The sequence below is a fragment of the Uloborus diversus genome, chromosome 8, assembly GCF_026930045.1.
Source record: "Uloborus diversus isolate 005 chromosome 8, Udiv.v.3.1, whole genome shotgun sequence".
NCBI lineage: Eukaryota > Metazoa > Arthropoda > Arachnida > Araneae > Uloboridae > Uloborus > Uloborus diversus.
Genome location: NC_072738.1, coordinates 143966531 through 143993609, shown reverse-complemented (window position 1 = coordinate 143993609; position 27079 = coordinate 143966531). Strand labels below are relative to the sequence as shown.

General features: G+C 30.3%; 1 protein-coding gene across 1 annotated transcript in view; it reads left to right on the top strand.

Moving 5' to 3' along the window:
• The window catches only part of LOC129228655 (choline O-acetyltransferase-like), an 82226-nt gene extending 75170 nt beyond the window's left edge, over positions 1-7056 (top strand). The window contains exons 9-12 of the mRNA XM_054863339.1: positions 985-1123; positions 1631-1693; positions 4469-4606; positions 6787-7056. Coding sequence (XP_054719314.1) covers positions 985-1123; positions 1631-1693; positions 4469-4606; positions 6787-7056 — 610 coding nt within the window. The remainder of the gene's footprint in view (positions 1-984; positions 1124-1630; positions 1694-4468; positions 4607-6786) is intronic.
• Positions 7057-27079: the final 20023 nt, after the last annotated feature.

The following is a 27079-nucleotide window of genomic DNA, read 5'->3' as shown; positions in this document are numbered from 1 at the left end:
TTTTAATGACGCAGTCTGCACCATGACTCCTCCCCCCCCCCCCAGGTGGGCACCCCTGAGTAGATGGATTTCTGTAGTCACTTCATGGATTTAGCAAAGAAAAAATCTATGCAGATACATTTTTAGAGCAATCACGATTGCTTATTGTTCTCACTTGACAGTTTTGAAATCCTATGATTTTATTTTCCCCCCGCCTTCCTCTACAGCACCACCGTCGGCCGGCCGCCTCACGCTGCTGCTCCTCTGGCGAAAACCGTCTCCAGGTTGCGTCACTTACTTGTCTACACTTACACATGCACCTACACACACACAAACACACACACACTCGCATACATGCAGACACCTACACATACACACACAAACACATACACACACAAACACATACACACACATACACCTACACATATATATATACAACTACCCACACATACACATGCTCCCCCCCCCCCCACACACACACACACAAACAAAAACACACACGCCTACATACAAACACACACTCGTGATTGCGAAAAACATAATTTGAATTCAAGATGTCAAAGTTCAAATTTTTTTTTTTTGGGGGGGGGGGTGTTCACTTTGAAATCGAAATATGGTTCAACGATTTTCCGATAAGCAAAATCAGAGTAATTAACGGCAGGTTCTTATCTGAGACTTAATTCAATTCTTCTAGCCAACTATCATGAAAATTCGAAAAATATATACTTTTTTCAATGTAAGAAATGAATTTTTTTTTAATGTATAATTTAGAAACACATGAAGGATTAGAAGTGCATATCGTTAATATTAAAAATTGTTGGATTGTGAATTGGAATGACATTGAAAAAGCACGATTGACTAATTAATGATTAAAGTACATAACATAGGTATAACTAAATGTAAATGCAAAGGTCCATTTTGAATAATAATTTAATAAAAAGAATACTTAATTTTTTAGAATATAAGAAAAGTCTACGTGATCTTAACTTGTTCTTTTTGTTTCAGAGTTCACCGCAGGTTAGTATCAACTTATGAAAGTGCTTCTCTTCGACGTTTTAAACATGGCCGAGTAGACAACATCCGTGCTGCTACGCCAGAAGCTCTGTCTTGGGTGAAGGTGATGTGTGATGACCAACAAGTTTCGGTGAGTTGAGGGGCCAAAGATATATGTTAGGAGGAAGCTTCCTCAATAATACGTTAAAAAAGGCAAATTAGACAGTACTATTAGCCAGAGACATTCCTTTATCTGAATGTTATCTGAATGACATTGTTTTAAACTTGACGATATGTGCGAAACTTATAGATGGTGAACTGAAAAGTGGTGAAAGCTAAAGTTGTACAACGTTAGTGTTTCATAATTATTGTTATTATTATGATTATTATTAGGTATTAATCTTTTTATTATTATCATTACTATAATATTATTATTTTTTTTATTATTTTTAATGTTTTTTATTTTTACTATATTATTATTATTATTGTTGTTGTTCTTGTTGCTACTCTGTTGTTGTTGTTATTATTATTATTATTACTATTACTGTGACTATAAATTGCACCCGATATTATTATTATTATCATTAATAGTTTTAAAAAAAACTCATGTAGTGATTTTTTTTCCCCATAAAAACGCAACTTTTACTTTATTTTTCAGGAAGAAGAGAAGGTCAAATTGTTCCAAGCATGCATTAAAAAACAGACAGAAATAATGATATATGTAAGTTTTTGTTCTATCCAAGTGAATATTGAAGTTCTTAATAGTATTAGTTAACTTTGCATTATAAGTAATGGCTGTTTTCGGAAAAGAAATATTGTATTTCAAACCGAATTTTAAACTAAGAAATTGTTTTAGATGTAGATGAAATACAACATTTAGAAACGAATTAGAATTTTTTCTAGAATTTAGTCTCTATTTTATAAATGTTAACTGTGTCTTGGTAACCTGTGAGAATCGGTAATGAAGAGAACATAGGAGAAAGAAAGAGAGGGATACATGTGCATTTTTTCCTTTTTTTAATTTCTTTGCTTTTCAAACTATAATTAATTTTTCAGAGCAAAACTGTCCCCAATATTAAATAGTTTTTTCTTTCTGTTATGGAATTTTTGAATTTTTTTAAAAAATTGTATCTTTTCTTAATGGAATTCTTTAAATGTCTTCTATTGTTAACATGTGCCCTACAGGAGAGGCGCATGTAAACAAGCCTAGGGCACATATGAACAAAATTTAAAAGGCAGGACCATCACCATATTTCAAGGAATAACTTTTTAATGTGAAGCATATGCGTATATAGCAATTACACTGAGGGGTTTGTAACCTATATTGTGTCAGTTTAAACTGTACAGTAATGTATGGGTATGTATGGATAAGAAAATATTTTGTTTCAAAAATATAACCCTGCTCAATGTGAAATGCTAAAGTCGTTTGGTTCGCCAGTATATTTACAAATAATGGATGATGAATTTCTCGCCGATTCGCTATATTAATTTTCTCGCCCATGTTATGATAATTTGCTCGATAAGATGTTCTTAAAATTGGAATAGAAAAAGAACAAAATCGAATTTTTGAAAAATTGCTTAGGGGTGATCATTTCTATTCTACGAACTAATTTTGTGCCAAATTTCATGAAAATCGGCCGAGCGGTCCAGGCGCTATGGGTGCAACAGACATCCAGAGATGCAGACATACAGACTTCCAGCTTTATTATTAGTAAAGATTCCAACATGAGAGAAAGGGGATCAAATGAGAATATTCTCAACTCAGTTACTGCAAAATATCCAATTTTCGAAATTTTGTATTTTGGGGTGCGTTGGGACATCGGCTGTGAAACATACCTGCTACCAATATTTAATGAATACCGTGCACATATTACTAGTGTCTGGTTCAACATGGAGTCAACGCTCTTCACTTTTTTTTTTTTTTTTTAATGGAAAAATTGCATAAATCCGGCATTCTGTTGTGAAAATAGTTCCGGTCAAACATTCATGTCATTTGTAACGGAAGTTTGACTATTTTCTGTTTTATGTGTTTTTCTTTTATATTATTATTTTTTTTATTTTTGCTGTAATAGTACTCTTTTAGAGGCAAATCATTAAAACCATAGACTAATAATAAGAGTAGACCGAGCTTTCCCAGACTTGCTGATGAAAAAATTGGTTCATGGATACATCATGTGACTGGTGGAAAGCTTGGCAAAAACTTTGGCGGCATGGTTGCTAGATGGCAACATTATCTATAGTTTGGCACTCGACTTGTATTTTAAGACGTAATGTATTTTCATTATAATTTTTTTTCCAGGTGCAGAGATTGAACTGTTGTTCTTTTAGTTATGCATTATTTTGGCATTAATTTTTGATCACAGTTTTCAGTAACTATTATTTCATTTGGAACTGCTACGTCAGCGTTGGCGTGAACGTAATGGCGTAAACGTTTTGCGTTAACGCAAAAATGTACTAATGGGTATCTTAAATTGAAATTTTATGTAAAAATCTTACCGTTTGCTGGTTCTTTTTGGGAGCTTGCATCTTTAATTGCTTATAGAGTTATTGAAATTGACTAAAGAATCTATATTAACAAAATATGTACAACTTAGAATAACAAATTTTCAAATCGGACTCCATCTTGTTCCATCAATTTTATTTATTTTATTTCTCGCTGGCGTTTATCGTCTGCTACGTTCAACGCCTGCTGTTGCTAGGATATCCACCAGTCACATGGTTTGGTTTATGAGCAGCAAAAGGGTTGCCATAGCTCGGTCTACTCTTATTATTATTCTATGATTAAAACTCTAACATTAGCAAGATTTGAAGTTCGTATTTTTTTTGTAAATCACAGGAAGTATTCAGGAAGGAGTTTATGAATTTCATTTTTATCATTACTCGTAATAATGACAAGTATTTGAGAAAAAAAAGAAGTCCGTTAAAATACGAGCAGCGTCAATACGCACAAATAAAGAGATTAAAATAGGCAGACTGGTTTCAAGGACAACCACCTGCTTCGTCAATTCCTAGTAAAGAAATTAAAGGCGATCCAGCATTTGCTGGGCCACGATTAGCTGAAGAGGTTTAAGAGGAAATGCCAATGTGGGACAATGTAAGGGAACCGGAGAAATGTGAGGGACTGTAAAAGACTCGTAGCAAATATTGCTTGGATTTCTGTGCGCAAAATAAACTTCCAAAAATCCAACTCCCATTTTCCAAGAACTTTCTATTACAGTAATTTATGGTACTAGCCTAAAATACCTTGGATTGTTCAGTTGGCTGTGTTTTCACATTATTTTGTAAAATAAGAAGTAAAAAAACATACCCAGCAGGGTTATGCAGTTAGTTTCTTTTGAAAAAAATTACAAAAATTATGAAATGGTGCAAAATGACCCACATGAATCAATCAAAGTGAGCTTAAATGACCGTGTCAAAATATTACAAAAAGTTTAACTATATGTATGTATAATGGCATAAAATATCATTATAACATATAATATCTACTTTATTCCAGACAGTTAATGGTGAGGGACCAGATAACCATCTTCTTGCTCTCAAAGAACTAGCAAAAGCTAAAACTGGAGACGATCTGCCTTTTTTCAAAGACAAATCCTATTTTGAATACTTAAACTTCAGGCTTTCCACTAGTCAGGTAAGGAAAAGAGGGAATACTTTTAACACCTTCAAAGTTATTTTCTTTTAACTTCCTTGTACGAAATAAAGAATTATTGTGTTCAAAAGAAAAAAATATCCTACCCAAATTTTCTCTAAAGTTTCCAATTTTATCTCCTCTAAGAAAAATTTGACTTCAAGCAACTAACAAACAACTCGTCTGTGACATCCATAGACTGAAGTTTATAAGCGATCATCCGTCTAGAATAGCCATAACAGAGTAAAGTAGCAAACTTCCAGCTCTGTTTTTGAAATTAAATTGCTGATCATTAAAGTTGAGACTATCTTCATACTGGTAGCTAAATTAATTTCACACACCAGCGCGAACTCGCAGACCGGATTCGACTCGCCTCCGGACGGTTTGAATGAGAGGGTCGCAACCTTGTGACCACGTTTCCCTTCGAAAATTGGCAAGCGACAAGTTGAAACAATTTTATCTGAATGAATCTCGCTGGGGGAAAGGAAAATTAGCGGAGGGTGGGGATTTTATGCACGGGTTTCGATCACTTCGATGTGACTCTGCTTAATTAAAGGCATTTGTAATGGCAAACTGGCAACCCTGCAAGCGTTTGAATACTTGATTCCACCTACGAACCGGATGTCCACCTTTGCATATCATCGGTAGTTGAATAGTTCTTCCAACTATGTTACGTCTATTCCAGATTGATGATCTCGAATAAGCGTGAAGCTGGATGCCTTAACGATTAGTAGGGATATATGGGGCAATATGAAATAGTGGGGCAAAGTGAAATAGTCAAATATTTACTTTGCTTTAAGTGCCACCTATCTGGTAATATTTTAACTATGTAGCAACACATGTTGTCTATTCCAGTCAAGAAAAAATTACCTCTGAAATCTATAGAATATGATAATACAAGCAATTTTCAAAAATTGATACTCATATTGTAATATTTTGTTGTAAGCCGAAAATTATTCTTGGCATTATTAAATGATAAATTTCTTGTAATTAACAGTTGAAATATTAATTTCGATCTTCTAATATTCAGTGCCGTATTAATTTAGTTAATATTAAGCTTATTTGTATTTTATATATTTTGTACAATTTGACAAGTGCATGCGGGGCGAAGTGGAAGGGGCAAAGTGAAATAGATAATTTTGTTTAATTGTTCAATCATTTATTAATCTGTTACGCATTTTTTATTAATTACTTTATTAACATACCTTAATTTAGCAATTCACTTATTTATTCATTCATTCACTTATTTTCTTATGCATTCACTCTTTTACTAACTCATTTATTCGTCCTTATGCATTAATTAGTTAATTTACTTAATTATTCATTTATTTTTTTCAGTATAATTTATTTTTTCATTCAACCTTTTATTTACTGATTCATTTGATCAAAAATACTTTTTAAAATTGAATAGAAAATATTTCACAACAAAAATATTTCATTTTTTACTTTGCCCCATGAAAAAAAAAGCGAAAATTTTCCACTTTTTTTTAAAGCGAAAATGTATTGCCAAAAATAAAAAATATTTTTTCAATAAAGATTTTTTTATAAAATACTTAATGTTCTTTCTTTATGTACTGTAATTTTCAAAACAAATTTCCGATTTGTTCATTTTGAAAAAGCTTCGTCATCTTAACCATTTCACTTTGCCCCACATTCCCCTACTTGCTTATACTCTGCTCCGGATAAGAGGTGGTAGTTACTATGCTTGCTAATTTTGACTATAGTTGGGGCATAGCCCCACTAGATGGCGCTGACGCTTAACGGGCCTTGACAATTTATGACTTTTCTGTGTTAAACCGATGCAACTATGATCCGCTCATGCATCCACCAATCAATGTCAACGTTTCAAAGTTTGTTTATTTTTGATTGGACGTCGCTCATTTTGACAGCAAGAGGTGCTGAATGGAGCCCCTGTATCCACCAATCAATGGCAACGTAATGGAAACAGAGGTTCCCTGTAGCGCCCTCTTTGTTGCCATGAGTTTTAACGATTATCATGGCCTTTAAGCGTACGCGAAATTTAATGGGGCCATGGTTGGGGCAAACCTAATTGGCAGCATTGTAAAGGCTACGCAGATCCCAATCACAGCGTTAAGACGCTGCCCGGTAAGGTTTACTCCAACTACAGTTTACTTCGCGAAATTTTAAATCTGTGCATACTGATATGCATAATACTTTTGCAGCTCCCGACGAACTACGGCGTCCTCGTTGGCTACGGTCCCGTCGTCCCCGATGGGTACGGGTGCTCATACAACCCTTGCAGCGACCACATCAGCTTCTGCGTCTCTTCGTTCTTCAGTTCCAAAGAGACAAGTTCCGATTTCTTCGCCCACAGCCTGGAGGGGAGCCTGCTCAACATGGGGGAGATATGCCTCAAGATGAAGCAGATGGAGGAGGACGCCAAGAACTGCGACCAAGCCTTGCAGAGTAAACAGACCGGAAGAGCAGATTAAACGTAGTGGCCGAGTTACAGGCCCGGACGTATAAATTTCAGGTCCCAAAATCAAAAAACTCAACAGGGCCCCTCACTGCCAACTGGATTTCTATGTCACTAAAGTGGCACCCCCCTTCCCCTTTCCCCAGCATTGCGGGGTCTACGTAGATCCGGGCCTACAGAGTTAGAGTCTCGTTGTAGCTGCGAGAAAGTACGTTATGGTTGTATCTTATAGAGTTTAGGGATAAGAATTCGCGAAAGAAGTTAAAGTATCCTGTATTTTGCAGAAACCAGTGTTTTAAAGTCAATTAATTGATCTTCCGTTGTATGGGCGCATACAGGAGATATTTCTAATGATTCTGCAAGTGTATTTCACGTAATTAAACTCGAGAGTACGTCACAAAAATTTTCTCAAGCGTATTTCTACGCATAGTATTTTAAACAAAAATTTAGCATCGTTGGAAGTGGGGAAAAAAAGAAGTAATTGCAGTTCTTAAAATATACGTTTGAATGTCATGTTACTTTTTTACCTACAAAATGTTAAACATACCGTAAATATCAAAAATGAAAATAGTACACCATTTCTTCTTTTCCCTAATCTTCCTTTCATCCATATAAAGTTAGTTCTTTTTAAGAAAATGATCATTATTATAATCTTTACCGTTTTCATATACTTCACAACAGCAAAATCTATTTTGCTCTGAAAAGCGTCAAGAAGTATATTCATGCCTTGGAATAAAAACGATAGCTTTATCTATAAACTCTACATCAAATAAATATTTCTAAATGATGTAGGGCGATTACTAACAACTTATACAAAACACGTTATCGTTGTGTTCTTACTTAAATAAAAACTAAGGTTTTATGTACTTCAATATAAGACAAGACCGATATTTCTTACACGCCAGAATGAGGCTTCTTTAAAGTTAGCTTAACAAATAGATTACTTAATGTTAACATGGGACCAAGAGAGCACGTGCTACAAGCATTAGACTGGAATTACTCAGGTACTTTACAAATACGTTCTGACAATTTGCGAAAACGTATTCATTTATGGTATTAAGATAGATTTGAGAACATTCTTCAAATTTTGTAAACAGGCGAAAAGAATAAAATCTTATTTTATATAAATTTTAAGGTATTTTGCGTTACCCATTATTCAAGGTAACTTTGATACACAATTTCTCTATTTAAAATAGCCCTACTCACGTGTGATATTATATCTATTGGCATAAAACTAAAGAAAACTATTTTTTAGTAATCTAAAATTAAGCTAAAATAGTTAAGTAATTGACATTTATGAATGCAAATAAAAATGAGAAATGTCTAGACTGACTGAAAAGTAGTTTTAAAAATCTCTCTCTTTTGAAAATTGTCTTTTATTTTTCGTCCCTTTAAAAAAATTTTTTTTTGCGTTGCAGCTTGAAAACAGTTTCAAAATCATAATACTTTAGTTGTTAATTCCTAAAAGAAGAGAAAAACTAGATGAGAATGAAAGAATGCATCTTTTGTGATTGTCTTAAAAATAGGAAAAACATTTTTATTTAATTCAATTAAACATTTAGAATCATTATTAATACTCTTACACCAAACAAAACCTCAAAACTGATTACTTTTGTTACTAATGCTTTATATAAAATTACATCACTGAGAAAAATTGCATGCTTGCACTATTGGAATTTTTTTATGGAATATTTAAGCTCAACTAATAAAAACACATTTCATGCTGTAAAATTTCGAATAATCTACTGCAACAAATTATTTTATTTAAAACATCTAGTTTATGAATCAATTATTTAAACTGCCTGGATCACGCTCTACCAGAGAAACTTCCATATTATTTGAAAAACTGATTATTTTATGAGGAAAAACAAGATATACATAAAAGAAAATCATATAAACCATTTTGAATTCCTAAATAATTTTGAAATTAGTTTTAATGATCACTATTGAGTACTTAGTCAAGAAATCAGAATGAGTATTTTCGTGTAACATTGAAGATCAATTACGGCTTCAAAACATCGGTCTGCATGTATTTAGTGTCTGTCTTTACTTTCCATTTCGTGCTGTAGATACATTTGTATTACAATTCTGCTGCACTGTGTAGTAGAATTGCTGATTTTGCGCCAAGAAAAAACATATCACTCTATACACTGATGCAACATATCATGTAACGTATCAGTGCTTTATTGTTGTTTTATGAATTGTTGAAGCTATTGCTCTGAATGCTATATATGTCCGTTTTTATCAAGTTTTAATTGTTTTTGATACGTTTTAAAGTTTTTCATTTGTATGTGATGTCAAAGTGTTCTCCAAAGATTTTCTTTGGTAACGTGACGAGTACTAATGATAACAGTACTCACGATAAACATATCATTTTCTTTAATGTGGAATATTTTTTATTCCAAAACTCGGTTGTTTTTTTTTTCGGTTTTTTTTTCGGGTTTTTTTTTTTTTTTTTATTATTGGATTTTTTTTTTTTTTTTTTTGAAAAACATGTGATATTTAACTAATATATAAATACTACTCTGTTTTAAATATACATGTTTAAAATTTTAAATACTTGTTATCTGTTTAATGAAAATGTATGAAATATTGAGCGAAAATGTTTTGCATTAAAACTGTGTGGTTCAACTCTTGGCCTGTGGACCGCATGCGGCAAACTTTTTCATTTTTGTTGGCCCTTGTTCTTCTAACTGGAAAAATATTTGAATTTATCAATTGGAACAAAAATGATTTTATTTTTTACTACTTTTAGAAACCTTTAAGTACTGGCTTACTTGTAGTGTTTAGTATCAAAACCAGCTCGAACCTTTTTTTTTTAATTTTACAGGGCAGAAAAAAAAATCCACGACTGCCCACAAATATGTTGTAAAAGTTTTTATTTTATTTTCCTACCTTTGGTGCACATCTTCATTTTTATCTTCTTTAGATTAAACTCGATAATGAAAATCGAAATTACTTTTCTGTGTTTACGACATATTTCTCATTATTTAAACAATCTTATGCAGCTATATAACTGCTTAGTGTCCATGTAAAATTCAAATAAAATACCGATTGCTTCTGTTTACAATTCCAATCATTAGATTTTGCTTATTTTAGCGTCGTGGACACCCACTTGGGGAACAGATTGCTACGCCAGTGTTTCTGGCCTCACAATCCAGTACTAAAGTTTGATCGGCCGTTGAGAAATAATGGTTGAACCACACTGTATTAAGAGATTCTAAATTATCTAAGAATAAGTTTTCCTGATTTCTAACATTCAAAAGCTAGGTTGCTTAGATTTGAAATTTGAAGAGTCTACGAACATGTTGGGGTGTTATAAAATTTGTACTGTACAATGAACGAAAATTGTGAAAATCTGATCAGAGAAAATGTGTCGTTGTGCTCTGTACTGTAAAATATATGTTGTTGTGTATGAAAGATTATTGATTTCGTTGGATTCTACTTATATTTTACTGTTGACCTTTTCGAAAGCATTGTTGATAAGTTCTTTCCCGTTCAAGTGCTTATTTTTTTTTTTTGGGGGGGGGGGGGATTTTTTCCTCTTAAGTTTTAAACATTAACCTTTCTTTTTTAATTCACACAATTTCTTCACGTGTTAAAGAGCCGTTTCTTTTCTTACTTTTAATTAACTTAAGTTCCGTTTTATCAAATTTTAAGTTTTTGAAGAATTGCTGGCGAAATGTAGAAATCAGATTTTTCACAGGGTTGAAAACTGATTTGTGCTCGTAAATGCTTGCAGCTATGCTGCCATCTATTGGTAGCTGTTATCTTTACTCTTAGAAGAAAGTAAAAATCAAAATATATTAGAAAGGATACGTCTTGTACATACTTCTTAGAGAGAAATATAAATTATTTTCCACAAAATAAATAAAACAATCGTTAACTACTTACTGTTTTAAAAGTTATCATGACACAATATGTTTTTTCTTCTTCGTTTTGTTTGCAATAAAGTTCTAGTTGCTCAAAAAGCATAGCATTAAAAACTTATCTATAGTTCAAATGCTTAAATATTAGCAATTTTTTACAATTAACGTGTGTTATATTGGGTGCAGTTTTCAGCTATGGTGCTATCGTTGATTTTTTTTGTTTTTCCGTTAAGTGTTAGCTATTGATGTTTATCTATTCAATGTGCTTTCATTGCATGAAATGTGGTGCTCTGATTTCAGCCTCTTTTTTCTTTTTAATGCTTATTTCCGAGTTTAAAAAAGACTTATAACTTTATAACTTTTCCATCCGCCACAATAGATAAAAAAATTAATATTGATCTAAAAATAACTTTTTGATTTATCTCAACTTTGATTTTATCTCATATTCTCAGAATTAAACACGATGACTGTCATATGAGTAATAAGAATGTTTAAATGACAACGCAAAAACCTCAAATCAACTCAACAATATTTAGCATTATAAACATTATAAAAGTCTATCAGAGACACAACACGATATCCCTATCAGTTCTGTTCTTAATGAAGCTAAACAATTCAAAGAATTTAATTCGCCAACTTTCAAAACTGTTTTAGTCACAGACAAATGAAAAAAAAAAGTTACAAACAAACTTTTAATCTCAAACCCGTAATTAAATGAGCGTTTTTAATATAACCGCTGAATTTATTTATAATCTATAAAAGGGCAGTTGCAATAAAAAAATAATAAGTAATAATTTTAAAGCATATTTATTAACACATTGCATTTTTACTTATGTTTATACTTATGCAAGTTAATCATACAAAAGAGGGGGGATTATTCTGCACATAAGTAACCATTTTCGAACAAATTGTAATAATTATGATTTTCTTTCTTTTTTTTCATATTTGGTGTAAATGAATGTTTGTGCACAAAATCTATTGTTAGAATGTTTTATATAATTCTCAGCTAAACTCATTTTATATAATTACATAGTTTTAAGCTTAAGAAGTATAAAAGTAATTATTTTGAATCTTGCTGTAGTGGCAATATATGTTTAAAACTATTTTATCAAGGGAAAGTTTTCTCCGATTAGTTCCGTTTTACCCGTTAAAGATATTTTTAAATCTATTTTTCTATTTTTTACAGTAAAGTGAAATATTATGATGCTCAAATGAAACCTATGTGTTAAATATACATATCTAGTGCTTTTTTCATAAAAGCTCGTAATTTTTTTTTCCTCTCTCTGATTAATTTATAAGTTGCTTTTTCTTCAGAATTAAACTTTTTTCTTTTTTGTTGAAAATTTAAGAAAGTACTATTTTCATGCTTAACGTTTCATTTAGTAATGAAGAGAAAAACTAAAAATTGCTCGAATAAGATGTCAATTTCCGTGCAACACTAGGCTTACTCGTACTATCTCTAACATGTTTATCTCAAAAGTTTGCATGTTAATAGCCAGTTTAAAAAAGTTAAAGTATTTTCTGATTTCATAATACTTATAGTTGTTAGATTTAACGTAACTGATTTCAGCTCTTGCTTTATTGCATTTGTTATGGCTGAGCCAACTTAAAACTTTATGAAATGAATTGGCCTTCAAATGCATGAGATTTTGATTATGACTAAATGCAATAAACAAACGTACTTACATATAGACCACCGTAGTTACTGAAGTAAAAATATTAAGCTTTCTTCAGTTTCGGATAAGAAATTGCTGTTTATTTTTTAAAGAAAAAATTAAATTGCATTAGGTTAACATCAACACAAACTATATAGTTAGTTCAGATTAAGTTTTGCAAGTTAAAATAAATTATTATGAATTTGAAATATTTACATGTACGCTTTTATTATTATAAATAACAGCTCTTAAGAATTTAAAATTATAACACGTACTATAAATTGTACAACACGCAATTAATATTTGAGTCAGAAAATCATACTTTTCCTGAAATGAAAGTTTTTGTTGCACATATAATTGTGAGTGTGTGTACATGCTTTTTGGCACTGTATTAAAATTGTATTACTTCTTTGTTTGTGCTTTAATAACACTATGTTAATGTGCTTTTCATACAGTGCTTACTTATTTATTTATCAATTTACGTTGTTTTATTTTATTTTATATCTGATTTAACAGTTTGAATACCTTGAGCTTTGTGGTTGAGTGGAAATTTGCGTTGTTTTCAAAAATAATATTATAGTATACTTTTTGAAACAAAAAAATGACTTACAAATTTTTTATATAAGGTAATTTATAAACTAAATTTTGAATTTGGAGGGACAAATACGCACGTTTTCAGTGCATTCTCTGCTTGTTTGTTATCTGTGACTGCGCATTACATTGCGTTACATAAGTTTAATTACTCATGTGATATTTTTTGTTGTAAATTTTCAGTCGTTTCACTTACAGGGGTTGTTGTATAATATTGTCAACTGTGTATAGTATAACTTGTATGCATTCTAATAAGTATAACTTCTTTCTGGTGAAGATATGTGAGAGCTTTGACGTACATATCAGGAATCAATGCTGGCCATTCAGAGTTTTGTGCAAACAAAACTCAAATTGATTCCCGTTATACATATCATATTTCAAATATGCATAATCATCTATAATTCTCTCTTATAATAACATTCGTCCTCTGTTTTTATGGCCAGTTTGGTATATAACAAAGTTGTTATGTGTCTATGGTTGTATTTGGCATGTATGACGTATGTGATATGAAAATGTATTTATTTATTTCTTATGTTAATTATAGCCTTTCTATAATGTTCATATCATTTACCAGAACAATCAAAGAATGTGTTCGTTAATTAATGTTATAAACTTTGCTGCTGATTTTCAAGTATTGTATATAACAGCCGTGACGTGAATATTTATTGAGAAATGACAGGTATTTCTTTTTCATTTATTTGTTATTTATTTTTGCAATACATTACATTTTTGCGTTACATTGACAAAAAGAAAATTGTTGCAGTAATTGATAAATAATTACTTTAAAAAAATATTTCTACTTTATTTATTTTTTATCTATTTTTGTAATACATTATAGTTTTGCGTTATACTGACATTAAGAAAAATTGTTACAGTAATTTAATTTATAAACAAATTATTTTATTAAATGTTTCTTTTTTTTATTTTTGTTATCTATTTTCATAATCCATGCTAGTTTAGACTTACATTGACGTTAAGAAAACGTTTTACAGTAATTGATACTGTAATTAATACTGTAATAAATTGATAAGTAATTTGTTTTAATAAATATTTCTCTTTTATTTATTTGTTATCTACTTTTATAATACAGTATAGTTTTGCTTTACATTGACATTAAGAATTTGTTTTACTGTAATGGATAATGGTTATTTTAAGTACTTCCGATTGATTTCATTTTAAACTGCAAACCGCTAACTGAAAAACAGTGTTTTTAATCAATACTACCGATTTTGCTTTCATATACTATTTATCTTTAGAATATCTGACACAGCTTATAATCTGGTATTTATTCCAATGCGTTGAAAGAAAATGTCACGACGTATTGATATTTATTTTAAATTCAGTTTTAAAATATTAGTGCTATTTTTAAATAATAATTTACTGCAAATATAATCATTAAAATAAACATATATATCATTTGCAAAAACAGTTTGAAATGTTCGTTTAAATATAACCAGTTTTAGATATATAGTTAACTCTTTGCTTCAGTTCCTAACTAAAAACTTAATTTTTCAAAAATTAATATTTATCAGTCTATATAATTGTGTGTTTTTCTGGAGCTAAAATATGTAGACAATGCACAATTTTCGGAACCATTTGTAAATATCACATTGTGTTTGTCTTGTAAGTGATTTTTCTCCAAATTTGCTCTTCATTTACGGAACGCTAAAAGAAACTAGACATTTTCAGATAGTTGTGCTTCAAGTTTCAGTTGAAAAAATCACTTCTCAGAATTTTTTTTTTTTTTTTTTTTAGTAACATAAAAAATATTTATTCCTTGAATTTTTTATCGCACAAAATTCTAGCACGAAATTTGGACAATAGTAGTAAGTGTGGACAAATATGAACTGAAGATCAATCAGTATAGCTAATATTGTCAACATACTGTATATCCGTTATTCAGAGGATTAAGCCTTTTTTTTCTTTCACATTTGTTATTTAGTATTTTCGCAAATAATCAATGCATATCGCTATTTCAATAAAATAAAGGTATTAAACTCAAAGTTTAAAAGTCCTGTGAAGTAAAATAATTGCATTAGTTTGGATTCGTTTACACTTTCTCAACCGTGTGAAAACAAATGCGTTTTCCTTCTCTTTTAAGATTTGCTGGCACTTTTATTCGCCGAAATAGTTGAAGGAAAATTTAATGAGACCAAAGCTAATATTCTTGTCTTATTATAACGAAATATGATGTCAATATCATATTATCTTGCTACTTAATAATTCTACTTGTATAATTTAATAATTTTGAGAAACAGAATATGTGCAACTGTAAATTTCAAACATATATTTTGACCATTTCTCTTTCAAAAGTACTTCCTTCAGCGCATAAAAATCGAACTCCGAAAGGATTTGTCATTTTGTTTTCAATCGAGTTGAAAGAGGGATCTCAAGTTGTTTATAAAGATATATCTGAAATGTTTGAACCCTCAGTGCATTGATTTCGCAAAACTAGTTGCGATTGCACGGTGTTCTGCATGAAATATATCCACGTAACTATTCTATTCGTACGTATATAATTTATGAAATGCCAATGATAATCCAAAGTGAAATAGAAGAGCAAATTGGAGATTGAAAAAAAAAAGTTTTTAAAGCCCATGTAAGAATTTATAGATTATAAATGTAATTTTATCTTCGTTCAGTCTATTTTGTGTCGATTTTTGACAACGTAGATTTAGATGAACTTCAAATCGAAGTCATATCAAGAATAAACATATCCAATGAATTGTGTATAGATACTAATGTTTGTATAATCGTCTAAGTGTGTCGTCTATAGATAAGGTGTATTTTTGATGAAATGTGTGTGGAAAGTATAGAATTATATTGTGATCTTATGTGTAGAGAACTATGTTTCGAAACTAAAGTCAAAGATTGCTGCCTCTCCGCTTTATTATTATTATTTTATTATTATTTTTGTGCAAATTTTTTCCATGGGCAATTTTGCTAAGAAAAACTTTGATAATATATATTTCAAATTTAAAATACAACCTAAGCAAAGGTGAGAACACTTATACCAGTTTTCTTGAGTCTGTTTTTTTTTTTTTTTTTTTCGGAGCAAGAAATCTTTCACATTAAAAATAATTATAATAAGTCTGCAGAAACATGTAGTACTGTTTAGATTACGGGATATAGATGATTAACATCTATAATCCATTAAATACGAGTTAAGATTTGACTTCGCCTTTGAAAGAAAAAAAATCAATATTGCAAAGAAAGGAACGAACTAAACCGAATCAAGAATTCAGGTAAGATCCTGAAATCTAAAGATATTTCGTTATTTAAGCTTAGACAGCTTTCTTCTTGTTGTGAATGGAAAATATTCCACATTTTAGACAGTTGACTGGATTCTTTATAATTTAAACAAAATATGTTGTACAGAATAGATTATGGGATATGTAATAAATTCACGGTAATCCATACAGTACGAGTTGAGATTTGCTTGCCTTACGAAGGGAAAAAATCCCTAAATTTTATTGTTGAAAAATGAATGAACTCTAAAATGAATCGTAGCTTCTAGTAAGATGCTACTGTCGCCAGACATCTTTAAACTTGGGTGGTTTACAGTTTTAGGAAAATTTTGCACATTTTTCAACGAGTAAAGGAGTTATTGATAATTTAAGCTCTTGATGATTTTACATGATGAATAATACCACATATTTTCATCCGTTTCATGAGTACAGCTTCAAGCTTGCATTTATTTAAACTATTTTAAAATGTATTCGCAATACTTTTGATATAAGAATCTTCTTTTTATCAGCATTAGAAACTCAACTTTTTAAAACGTGGATATTCTTTCAAATTTGTTAAGTTAGCTGTTTATGTTTCACTTACTAAGCATTTTAAATTTTTAGCACCTTATAATTTCATTAAATACCGCTTCACATAAAATGCGTGTACATGTATGATATTTTTAATAAAAAAGACAACTGCCTTTTGTCAACGTTAGGTATTCAAACTTCAAAAACTCCATTATTCTTCCCGGGGTTTAAATCCGATAGAAACATATTGTTTCACTTACCGAGTGTTAAAACAATTAAATGCTTGATATCAGTAAAAGACATTTAAAAATAAATAAATTCAATATTTGAAATGTCGTTAGTATTTTTTAATTGAGTTTTATAAATTCCTTTTATATTTAAAGAAACGGTGAATTCCTTTCCCTCGAACCCCTTATCTTAAGGGGAATAGGGGTATTAATTTTATTTTGATTGTTCCCTTTATATCACATGTTTAAAGTATCTATGGGTGCAGAATCATTTTCTTTTTTCGAACGAAGTGAATTATTTCACTTAGGTGAGGTGGCGTAAGAGATAACTAGCAAGACTCATGAAAGCAAAAGATAATTATTAGACCAATCTGAACGATTATTAAGAATTAAAATAGTAGTTGAAAATAAAATACGAATTGTTTATAGGAAGAGAGTTTTCGATGAGAGTCCTTTTGTACAAGGAGAACGAAAAGCATACTTAGGAACTATATTTAGTTGGATGAAAAATCATCTCCGCTCCTCATCGACATTGAATTTACTGTAAAATTTGTTTCTTTACGCACTGACTGCATTTGCAGGAAATTTCTCTTTAAGAGAGTTTATCTTTAAATGGAAGTTTTTGTTGCAAAAATAGTATGATTGTAAGAAAACTACATTTACAAAATCTTAAACCTCGCTTGTTAGCGTTGAATTTTTTTAAACAAAATGTAATCCGGAGAAACAATATTTAATATTCTACTCTGCAAAAAATTTTCCGGTTCTTATTAAATGTGATATTATTTTCCTTTATTTTCCTCTAAGAAAAACTTTAGAATAAGAATTTTTTTTACCAAAAGTAATCATACATCATGTTAATTTATGTAGCAATTTTACGCTGTTATTTCTCAACTCTAAAATGCATTAATAACTGTGAAAGATCTGTTTAGAATTATTTTACTAATTATTGTTATTCATGAAAAAATTAAAACGCAAATGAAAATTCTAACTTCAATGATAACTTTTTTTTCTTAATGCAGTAACACAAAACTAGTTTGAGAAAAGCATGAATTAAGATAAAATAAAAACACATTTTTACATATCTTAATCATTGTTCTGCAGAATATCTCTTGCGCATATCATGATTATACCCCTTAATACTATAAGTACACATTAGATAATGTAAAAAAATAATATCTTAATCTTGCGTAATATTTTCACATTTTCTGCGCAAAATTTGCTCATGAAAATATTTATTGCACAGTATACTATTTATGAACATATCTCTCACAGTACATTTCTTTACAATTAAACAAAAAAAAATCCTAAATTCAGTTACTATACTTCCCAGTCCACAAAAAGTTATAAGCAATGCCTAAAATTTGTAAATTTTATAATATTGTAGAATTGTTTTTTAGGTACATCTGTGTTTTGAAAACTTAAATAATGTAGATACTGTAAATAATATTCCTAAATGAATAGATTATGAACATTACTGTGCGATTTTTATTTCGTGTTTTGAAAACTTTCATACCAATCTGAAACTTTCTTTTCTTAAATATTTGTTGCGTATCTATTAACAGCCACTTTTGTGTTGGGTCATTACAAATATGTGGCATAAGTTTCTCCGAAATAATACATATTTATATTACAGAATAAAATTTAAAAAGATTTAGCTGTATCTTTAATTATTACTGAAAATCATTATGTTGGAAAATATGGATTCCATATCACGCTAAAAATGTTCCCAAAATGCAGAATAGTAATGAACTGCATAAAATACCTTTTGTGTATGTGTGTGCCCTAAGACTTATAGGTTTCAAAAAATGTCCATCGTAGAGTTTATCAATTTACAACTATTAATGCTCTCATAGAATAAAATTTCTAATTTGAGTTTAAGTTGGAAAAGTAAATTAACTTTTTAAATTGTCCTCCATTTTATACTAGACAAAATTATCTTGAAACATAACATAATGTGGTAACAATATAACATTTTGATGCAAATTTAAAAATTTTAAATTAACAGTTGGGACGGTTGTTTTATTAACATTTCTGAGAGTTAGAGGAATTATGAAATGAATATACAATATGCGCAATGGCAAACCTAAAATGGATTCATATGGTTTTTAGTACGAATATCTGGCAACAATGAAGGAGGAGGTTGATAAAAATTCAAAAGTTGTATTAACTGAAAATAACTTGTAATTAGTGCTGCACTACTAAAGTAATGTATGTACATCTAAAAAAAATCTTCAATACATCATACAATTCTATGTTTTTCTCATAATGATTTAACATGTTATATCAATTTCGAAACCCACAAATTCAGAATATTTTAACTGCTGTAAATAAAACCAAAGATTTAAATAAATCTCTCTTTCTTTTTTCGGAAATATCTTTGACTTTCAAAGTATTTAATATAAATTTTGATAGAACATTGTAAATTTTGAATATTTTGATCATAAATGGTACATTAATACACACTGTAAAAACTTGCACAGCACTAATTACGTATTGTGACGGTAATTCACTTTATCTATAATTGTATAATTGTAAATATTTTGTAAATTTTGTACAAAAACTATCCAATTAATATATGCTGTGAATATATTGAATGATACATTTAAAAATTATGTTTTGAAATGTTATTCATATTGATTTTTTAATGGTGACTTGTTAAAACTTTATGAATGCTTTGTTTTGTAAAGAGAGTGAAATTTATATTGTTTTTATAAACTACTAAAGTATTTAAAAAGTAATTAGGCTCGTGTTTATTACCTGTAAACAGAAAGATAAAATTGAATCTTTAGTAAATTCAGTTTATGTGTATTTAAGTCCATAATGTATCATTAGAAGGCGGGATGAATGTGCAATAATAATTTATTTATGATAATAAACTGTTGCAAGCTGTATATAAAGTAAACTGCATATAAAATATATCCATACCAATATGAAGTCCAAAATTAAGTAAATGAACATAAAAGGAAAGTTCACCAATTGGAATATTTTCAACATTGGTATCTATTAAAAAGTCAGTCATATCGAATAATTGTTTAATTGTTATTCAGTTCAATATCATTTCATTGACTTTCTGGGAGCTAGTCAAAGAAACTTTGTATGGAAAGATTTGGTAACGAAGATAGTGATGTCATTGACTAAATATTACAAGTATGAATAATTTTAGCAGAAGGCGATAAAAGTTTTTTTTTTTTTTTTTTAAGTAACTTACATAGCAAAAGACTTTGAATAAACTTTTAAGTAGTTAGGGGAAACCATTATTTCTTTTTTTTAAATCTTAATTGTGACATTACCACTAATTTTAACATTCTTATACTAACGGTAGTGCAAGAGTGTGAGACACAAGAAGGCACTCTTTGTGTAGTTGAAACTGTTGAAACAAGTCAAAATAAAAAGAACATGCTTGCTAACACTTGGCGACAATCAATGAGGAAATTGGCAAATATTTATCGCTTTATCTCAATAAAATACAAACGTGGCAATAATTAACAATTTTCAATCCACAATTGTGTTACATTCTACGACATGCTTAAATGTTGTAATTTTTTGAACAATCATTCGACTAGTTATTTCGTTGAGTTTAATGAGTAAATTTTCTATGAAAGAATAAGTAGATGTTCATATCATTAAAGATTAACGTATCAAATACTCTAATATAAGAAAATATATTAATTTCTACTGAAGAAATTAAGTTAATTAAAATGTATGTGATAATAAAAAAAAGAACTTAATGTGAATAGAGTTTATGTGATATTTAGGCTATGTTACATGGCATTCATACTTTTCTCTTATTTTTCCCCTCATTTTTGTTTATTTATTTATTATTTCTAATCTCTAATATTGGATACTTATTCTTCAAATAATATTACTCTTGAAAACGTTTTAAACATCTAATGAGTACAACTGAAATCAAATGAGACCCTCTACGTTTAATTTATTACGTAGACAAACTTTTACCATGAACGTATTCAATGTGATAAAGTCAAGTTGAACAGTTTTTAAATTCATAACAGTTTAAAGCTAAATTAACAAAAGTTTTCAAAATTTTAAATATTTTAGTACAGTGAACAAATAGTCAGAGAAATTCAATTCCAAAAAAATAGTTTTGCTGCTTAGAGAGAATAAATCCCTTTATTTGTTTGCAGAGTATTAACTTCTTAATTCTGCAAACCTTGATCTAGGAAGGATATTTACCCTTATTTTTTTCTATTTTCCTTTTGAAGTATCATATATTCTTATTTACAATTCATGAAGAAAATAAATATCTGAATTAATAAAAAGTTACTACGTGTTAATATTCACACACTGGTTAACGTTTGAATATTTAGTTTATAAATAAACTTATATATTATAACGAAAATTAATTATTCATTTAAACGAAGTACAAAATCTAATTCGCACAAAACTTTTATGCAATTAAAAGGGGCTATATGTATAGTTCTACCTTCTTTTAAATTGTTCATTTCATGTCTAAATAATTTTTGGCTTGTTATTGAGACTTGCTGAAACGTTTTATTTAGTATGTAATATAATAAGCTGCAAAGTTTGTGTTAATACTTTTGAAATCTCAAATGAATGTGTTATATTCAAAACGTTAAATGAAGACTTCACATCAGACTTTGGAAACTTTATGTAATATTTTCTCCATGATTAGATGTGATTGTTGTAATAAATGTTATGAAAATATTATTAAAAAAAATGGTGTAAACTTATAAAAAAGATCTTTGAAAAATAAATTTATTTTAGACTGCATTGAAGAATTTATTTCAAACTCACGAAGAAAAAACATAACACATTATCAACAAAACGTACACACGTGAGTGTGTGTGTGTGTGTGTGTGTGTGTGTGGTTGTGTGTGTGTGTGTGTGTGTGTGGTTGTGTGTGTGTGTGTGTGCGAGTAAACGTATCCCTTCAGTGCTCCTCTGTATTGCTCTGTTTTCGAAAGCATGTTTTCCCCCTCTACTTGAAGACAGTTGACGCTCCAATTTTTCAAACTCTTTAAACCACGAAAAAATTTCATGAAATTTGAACGCATTAATAACTAGCTTATATATGTTATGCATATTTCCGTGAGAAGCTGTATTTAAAGTAAAGTTTTATTGTCGAATAATTGAAAACAATGTTACAACAAAACCGGTACTGTTTGACCACGGACTGTATGTAATTCGGCAATCTGCCAAGTAAAGACGATTCCATGTGAATGAATCTAGCAGGGGAGAATGGAAAATAAGGATGGGATTTCGGATGCACGCGTTTTATAATGCCACTAGTGCCTTATTCATTCATTGCTTTTTCAAAAATAAAATAAATGGAAAAAAAAATAGTTACCATGGAAACAACAAAAAGAAAATACAATATATTCATTTCGTTCAGGAACGTAAAAGCAAAATGGTAAGCTCAAAACTTTGTTGTGAATATACTTTAGCCTTAAAAAATGTTGCTGTGAGCAAATTTTCATTTTTACAAAACTAAGGCTAAATAATAGAGAGGCAAAAGTGCACATCTGAGTCAAACCAACTAACATCCCTATAAACTAATAGATACCGTCCATTTCCACCTATAAACCGGATATTAGCCTTCCCATGTAATCGATGGTCAAACAGTAATATGATATTAAAACAATATGATAACCAGGTATACTCAGGACTCACACAGATATTGACCTATATACTAGAAATGCGCAGTGCCGTTCTTTTTAATAACCCCGTTCACTGAACCCCCAGCCTCCCCACCCCCACCCCCCGTTTACTGAACTCGTTCATTTGAACGACTTCGTTCATTCACTGTAAAAAAAATTCTGAAACGTTACTGGTTATTTCCGTGGAACGTCTCAGGATTTCACACTTTTTCACCTATTTCCCCGAAAAAACAAGTATCATCACAAAAAAGTTTCCTGAATCGCTACAAGTTGCACGCGTGCAGACTTTTCACTGTTGTGGAAATTATTTTTAGCAACCAGTTAAAGATTGAATGAACGTGCTTATTAAGTCTATCGGCCTATGGATGCTTACGGCCTGTCCAGATTGATTAAGCTCTCAATGGGAGAGAAAATGTCAATGGATAGCTTGAGCTTTGCAAGGCAGGAATTGAAGGCAAGAAATATGCTTGGTTCCTTCTTGCATAGCTTTGGCCGTGGTCGCTCTGATTTTTATGGAGCCTTCTTGGTAATTTAGAAAGGTTCTAATCAATCACACAAAACCTACTTAATTTTTTCAGAAGCTCCTAGAGACATGACTGTCTTAAACAGCAGATTTCGCACGTCTTCATAAAGTTTCAAGGGTAATTTCAGAAAGGTTACTGATTTTTAGCGGAAAGCGTTCCCGGTTTTTCCAAGATACGTTACTGGCAGAAATTGGGCACATCAGCTGCCCATTATTTTCCAGGAGCGTTTCTGAATCGTTTTTACAGTGTTCGAAAAAAGTTGCGGATGATTTCTCTGCAAGAGTTACTCACGCACACTGAAAAGTTTTCACACTACCAGTAATATTCTTTTAAGGAAAAGCAACTAAAATTAGTTAACAATTAGTTAACAGTAAGAAAATATGTTTATGAAAATTTAATCAAAAAGTAATTTACTTAGGTTTAGATATATAAAACAGTTATGGCTCGTTTTTCTTGATATTTCTCGGTGACCGAGTGGTAAAATATCTGTTTTTAGTTACAAAAGTTGCGGATTCATTCCAGCTTGGTACAAATTTAAATAAGTAAATTTTAGTTAATAAAAAAGTAAATAAAATTGACATGGACTCGGAAAATAAGCAAAATTATTCTTTAAAAAAATCACCGAATATCGTCCTTTAAAACATTTTCAAAGCTACAAAAATAGTAATACAAAAAAAAAATGAACTTACGTGAAATAGTGCATTAATTCCAAAAAAAAAAATCGTTTCTACAAGACTATTATGATCACAGGTGAAAACAAAACAAAAATTGATTTTGAGTGTGTTAAAATGAATGTAACATCAAAAGACAAAAATAAATAAATTAATTGAGAGGGAATGAACTATAAAATAAAATAATAGTTTAAAAAACTAAAAAAACACGCTTTCGTAGCAAAATGAACTAAAAAGTGAAAAATAATTTTTGAATGATAGTAGTTGACCAATCACTTAATTTTAATGTAATACAAAAAACCGTGGGGTGCTGTCTATTTACATTTTTGCACGGACAACAAAGTGGAAGACAATTGATAAGAAGACCCCCACGCTTTTTTGTATGACATTAAAATTAAGTGATTGGTCAACTACTATCATCCAAAGATTATTTTTCACTTTTCAGTTCATTTTGCTACGGAAACGTGTTTTTTTAGTTTTTTAAACTATTATTTTATTTTTCTGTTTTTTAGTCTTATGTTGGAGAATTATCAGGTGACGAAATTATTTATAAAACGAGTGCGAGGTAAGATCTTAAAGTTAAGACAAGGGCACCCCGATGGGAAGCTACTGCAAGTCATCGATGTATGTTTGCGGAAATCATATTTATATTACTTTGAAAATTTGAGATGCATTTGAATAAAAGTTTGTTCAACAATGGTCTGATCAGCAATGAATTTCCAATTGAAGGCTCACCTAAATTTTGGCATGAAATTAGTTAAAAACAATTATATTTCATGTTCTAATTACCTTGGAACATTGGAACAAATGTTGTCTGATGCAGAAAAATTAAAGGTTTTTGTAGATATTTTTAAATAATTTTTGCGAGCATTTTTTAATCTATTTTTTTAATTTTTTCCTTTTTCATTGTTGGATTTATGCCAAAATATTGATTAAAATTGGAGGAAACTAACAATTAAAAGAGTTAATTGATTAATTTGATTATAGAATATTGCATTGTCATCGGGTCTGAGGTCGCGTGCCAAATATCAAAAGAATCCGATCGCAGGAAGTGGGCGAAGTTTGAGCTGCAAGATTCCATTACAAGATACATACATACATACATACATACAGGGGAAGCTAATAAAAGCGTGTTAATAAATATCATCGCTCAAAAGAACGGTCGTTTATTTTTTAGAGGTCGTAAAGCAACGTTCACTTGAAAGAGTCGGTCATTTATATCCATTCATTCATGAACGACACATTTCATACTGTAGTAACAAGAGATAATTTTTAATTAAAAACCACTTAGAAATATTAAAAATAAAGAAAATTGTAGTTATAAAATAAACTAAGAAAACATTACGGTGGGTTTTAAGTTAAGACTCCTTAGGTGCAAGGACCATAGGGTAGCGGCATCAGTAACAGACAAGGGTCCAGTACCAGACAGTCATAAGTTTGGACTTAAATAATAAGAATTTTAGGCGGTTAAAACTGATGTTGCTGTGGCCAATGAATACGGTGCAACCATCTAGTGTTATCAGAGTGAATTTTATGAACCAGTTGGTATTTGCAGGTTATGAACAGCCACCACGAGGTCAGCAGGTGTTTTATATTCATTTGAATTTAATAAGGATTTAGATCTAAAAATAAAGAATGTTGCACATTTTGAAGAGAAAAGGGGAATTCTGTCCATTACTCATCCTTTCTTCATCCTATATGTTACTGGGCATCGTAAGAATTTTCGGTTTCTGTTACTGGGGGGTCCGACCATTTTTCGAAATTGAGTGATAAAAATTGAATTAACTAATTCAGAGCATCCAGAAGCAGCTAAGTGTTAGATGAGATGTAGTTGTATGAAAGAAAAAGCTTTAAAAGTCTAAATACATTAAAAGGCTCAGAAAATTAAGTTAACCTGAGAGCGATGTCTTAAGCATGTCTCTTACTGGTGCGGTTACCCTATGGTGGAATAGAAGTGGAACAAAGAAACTCAAAGTGGATGAAAAACAAATATCACTTCTTATAGCCAGTTACTAATCTGTAAATTTGGTTTCTTTACAAGCATACTGCTTTTGCCATGAGTACCTCTTCCAGATAACTTCGTTTTTTTTTTTTTTTAAACTATATCGATGAAATCTTTTAATATTCTTATTAAGTGTGATGTAAATAAACTGAAAAATATAATTTTAAGAATGTCAGTTTTTGAAGTGAGACTTTTTATGCGAGGGTTTTGGTCCGCAATTCTGATCCGCAACTTTTTTGTGTGCAAAGAAGTGATGTAGTTTTTTAATTGGTGCCAAAAACAATGAAAAATAATAGTAATTACAAAATTAATTTTCTTATTAAAAGTTAGCAGACTATTTTCAAGGCTTAACTGAACAAAGCGAATATTGTGGATTTTGGTCAGTTTAAACCTTTCGAATTATAAACCACTGAGAACAATTATAAGTAATGAAAACAGTAGGAGAGACTAGGGATACTTGATCTCTGGGGATACATGATCCCTCAGACAAAAATGTACCAGAATCATTAAGTAGAGATTTGAAACCTGACAATAATGTTAAAGTTTTACTTCTGCATAAAAACTGGAAACACCTTCTTTTTCAACCATTTTGTTTTCGCCCAAGAAACGATTGTCAGAATGTCTGAAGGGAACCTTTTTTTGAAGAAAGTATTCTGAAGTTTAAAATATCTGTTATACACAATTAAAAACAAATAACGAAGTGTAATTTTAAAGTATGTACAGTCGTTAATAATTAAGCCATATTTTTAGCAGACGGCTACTGATTCTTAATAATAGAACAGGTATGTTTGTAAAAATCTCATATTAAGGATACTTGATCCCTCAGGAATACGATTCCAGAGATCAAGTATCCTTATAGCAATATAAACACAATGAAAACAATATAACTGTAATTCAGTGGCGCAGCTAAAGGGGGTTTTGCCATGAAAGTGCGTGTTTGAAATTCTGCAATTTTTGATTGGTTGAAGAAAATATAGCAAAATAGCATATCAAATTAAAGCAAATTTAAAGCTCTACATTTTTGTTACTGACAATTTTCATGAATACTGATCCTGGGAGGCACTAGGAGCAATTGTTTGACAAAAAGAGAGAATTTTTCCGAAAAT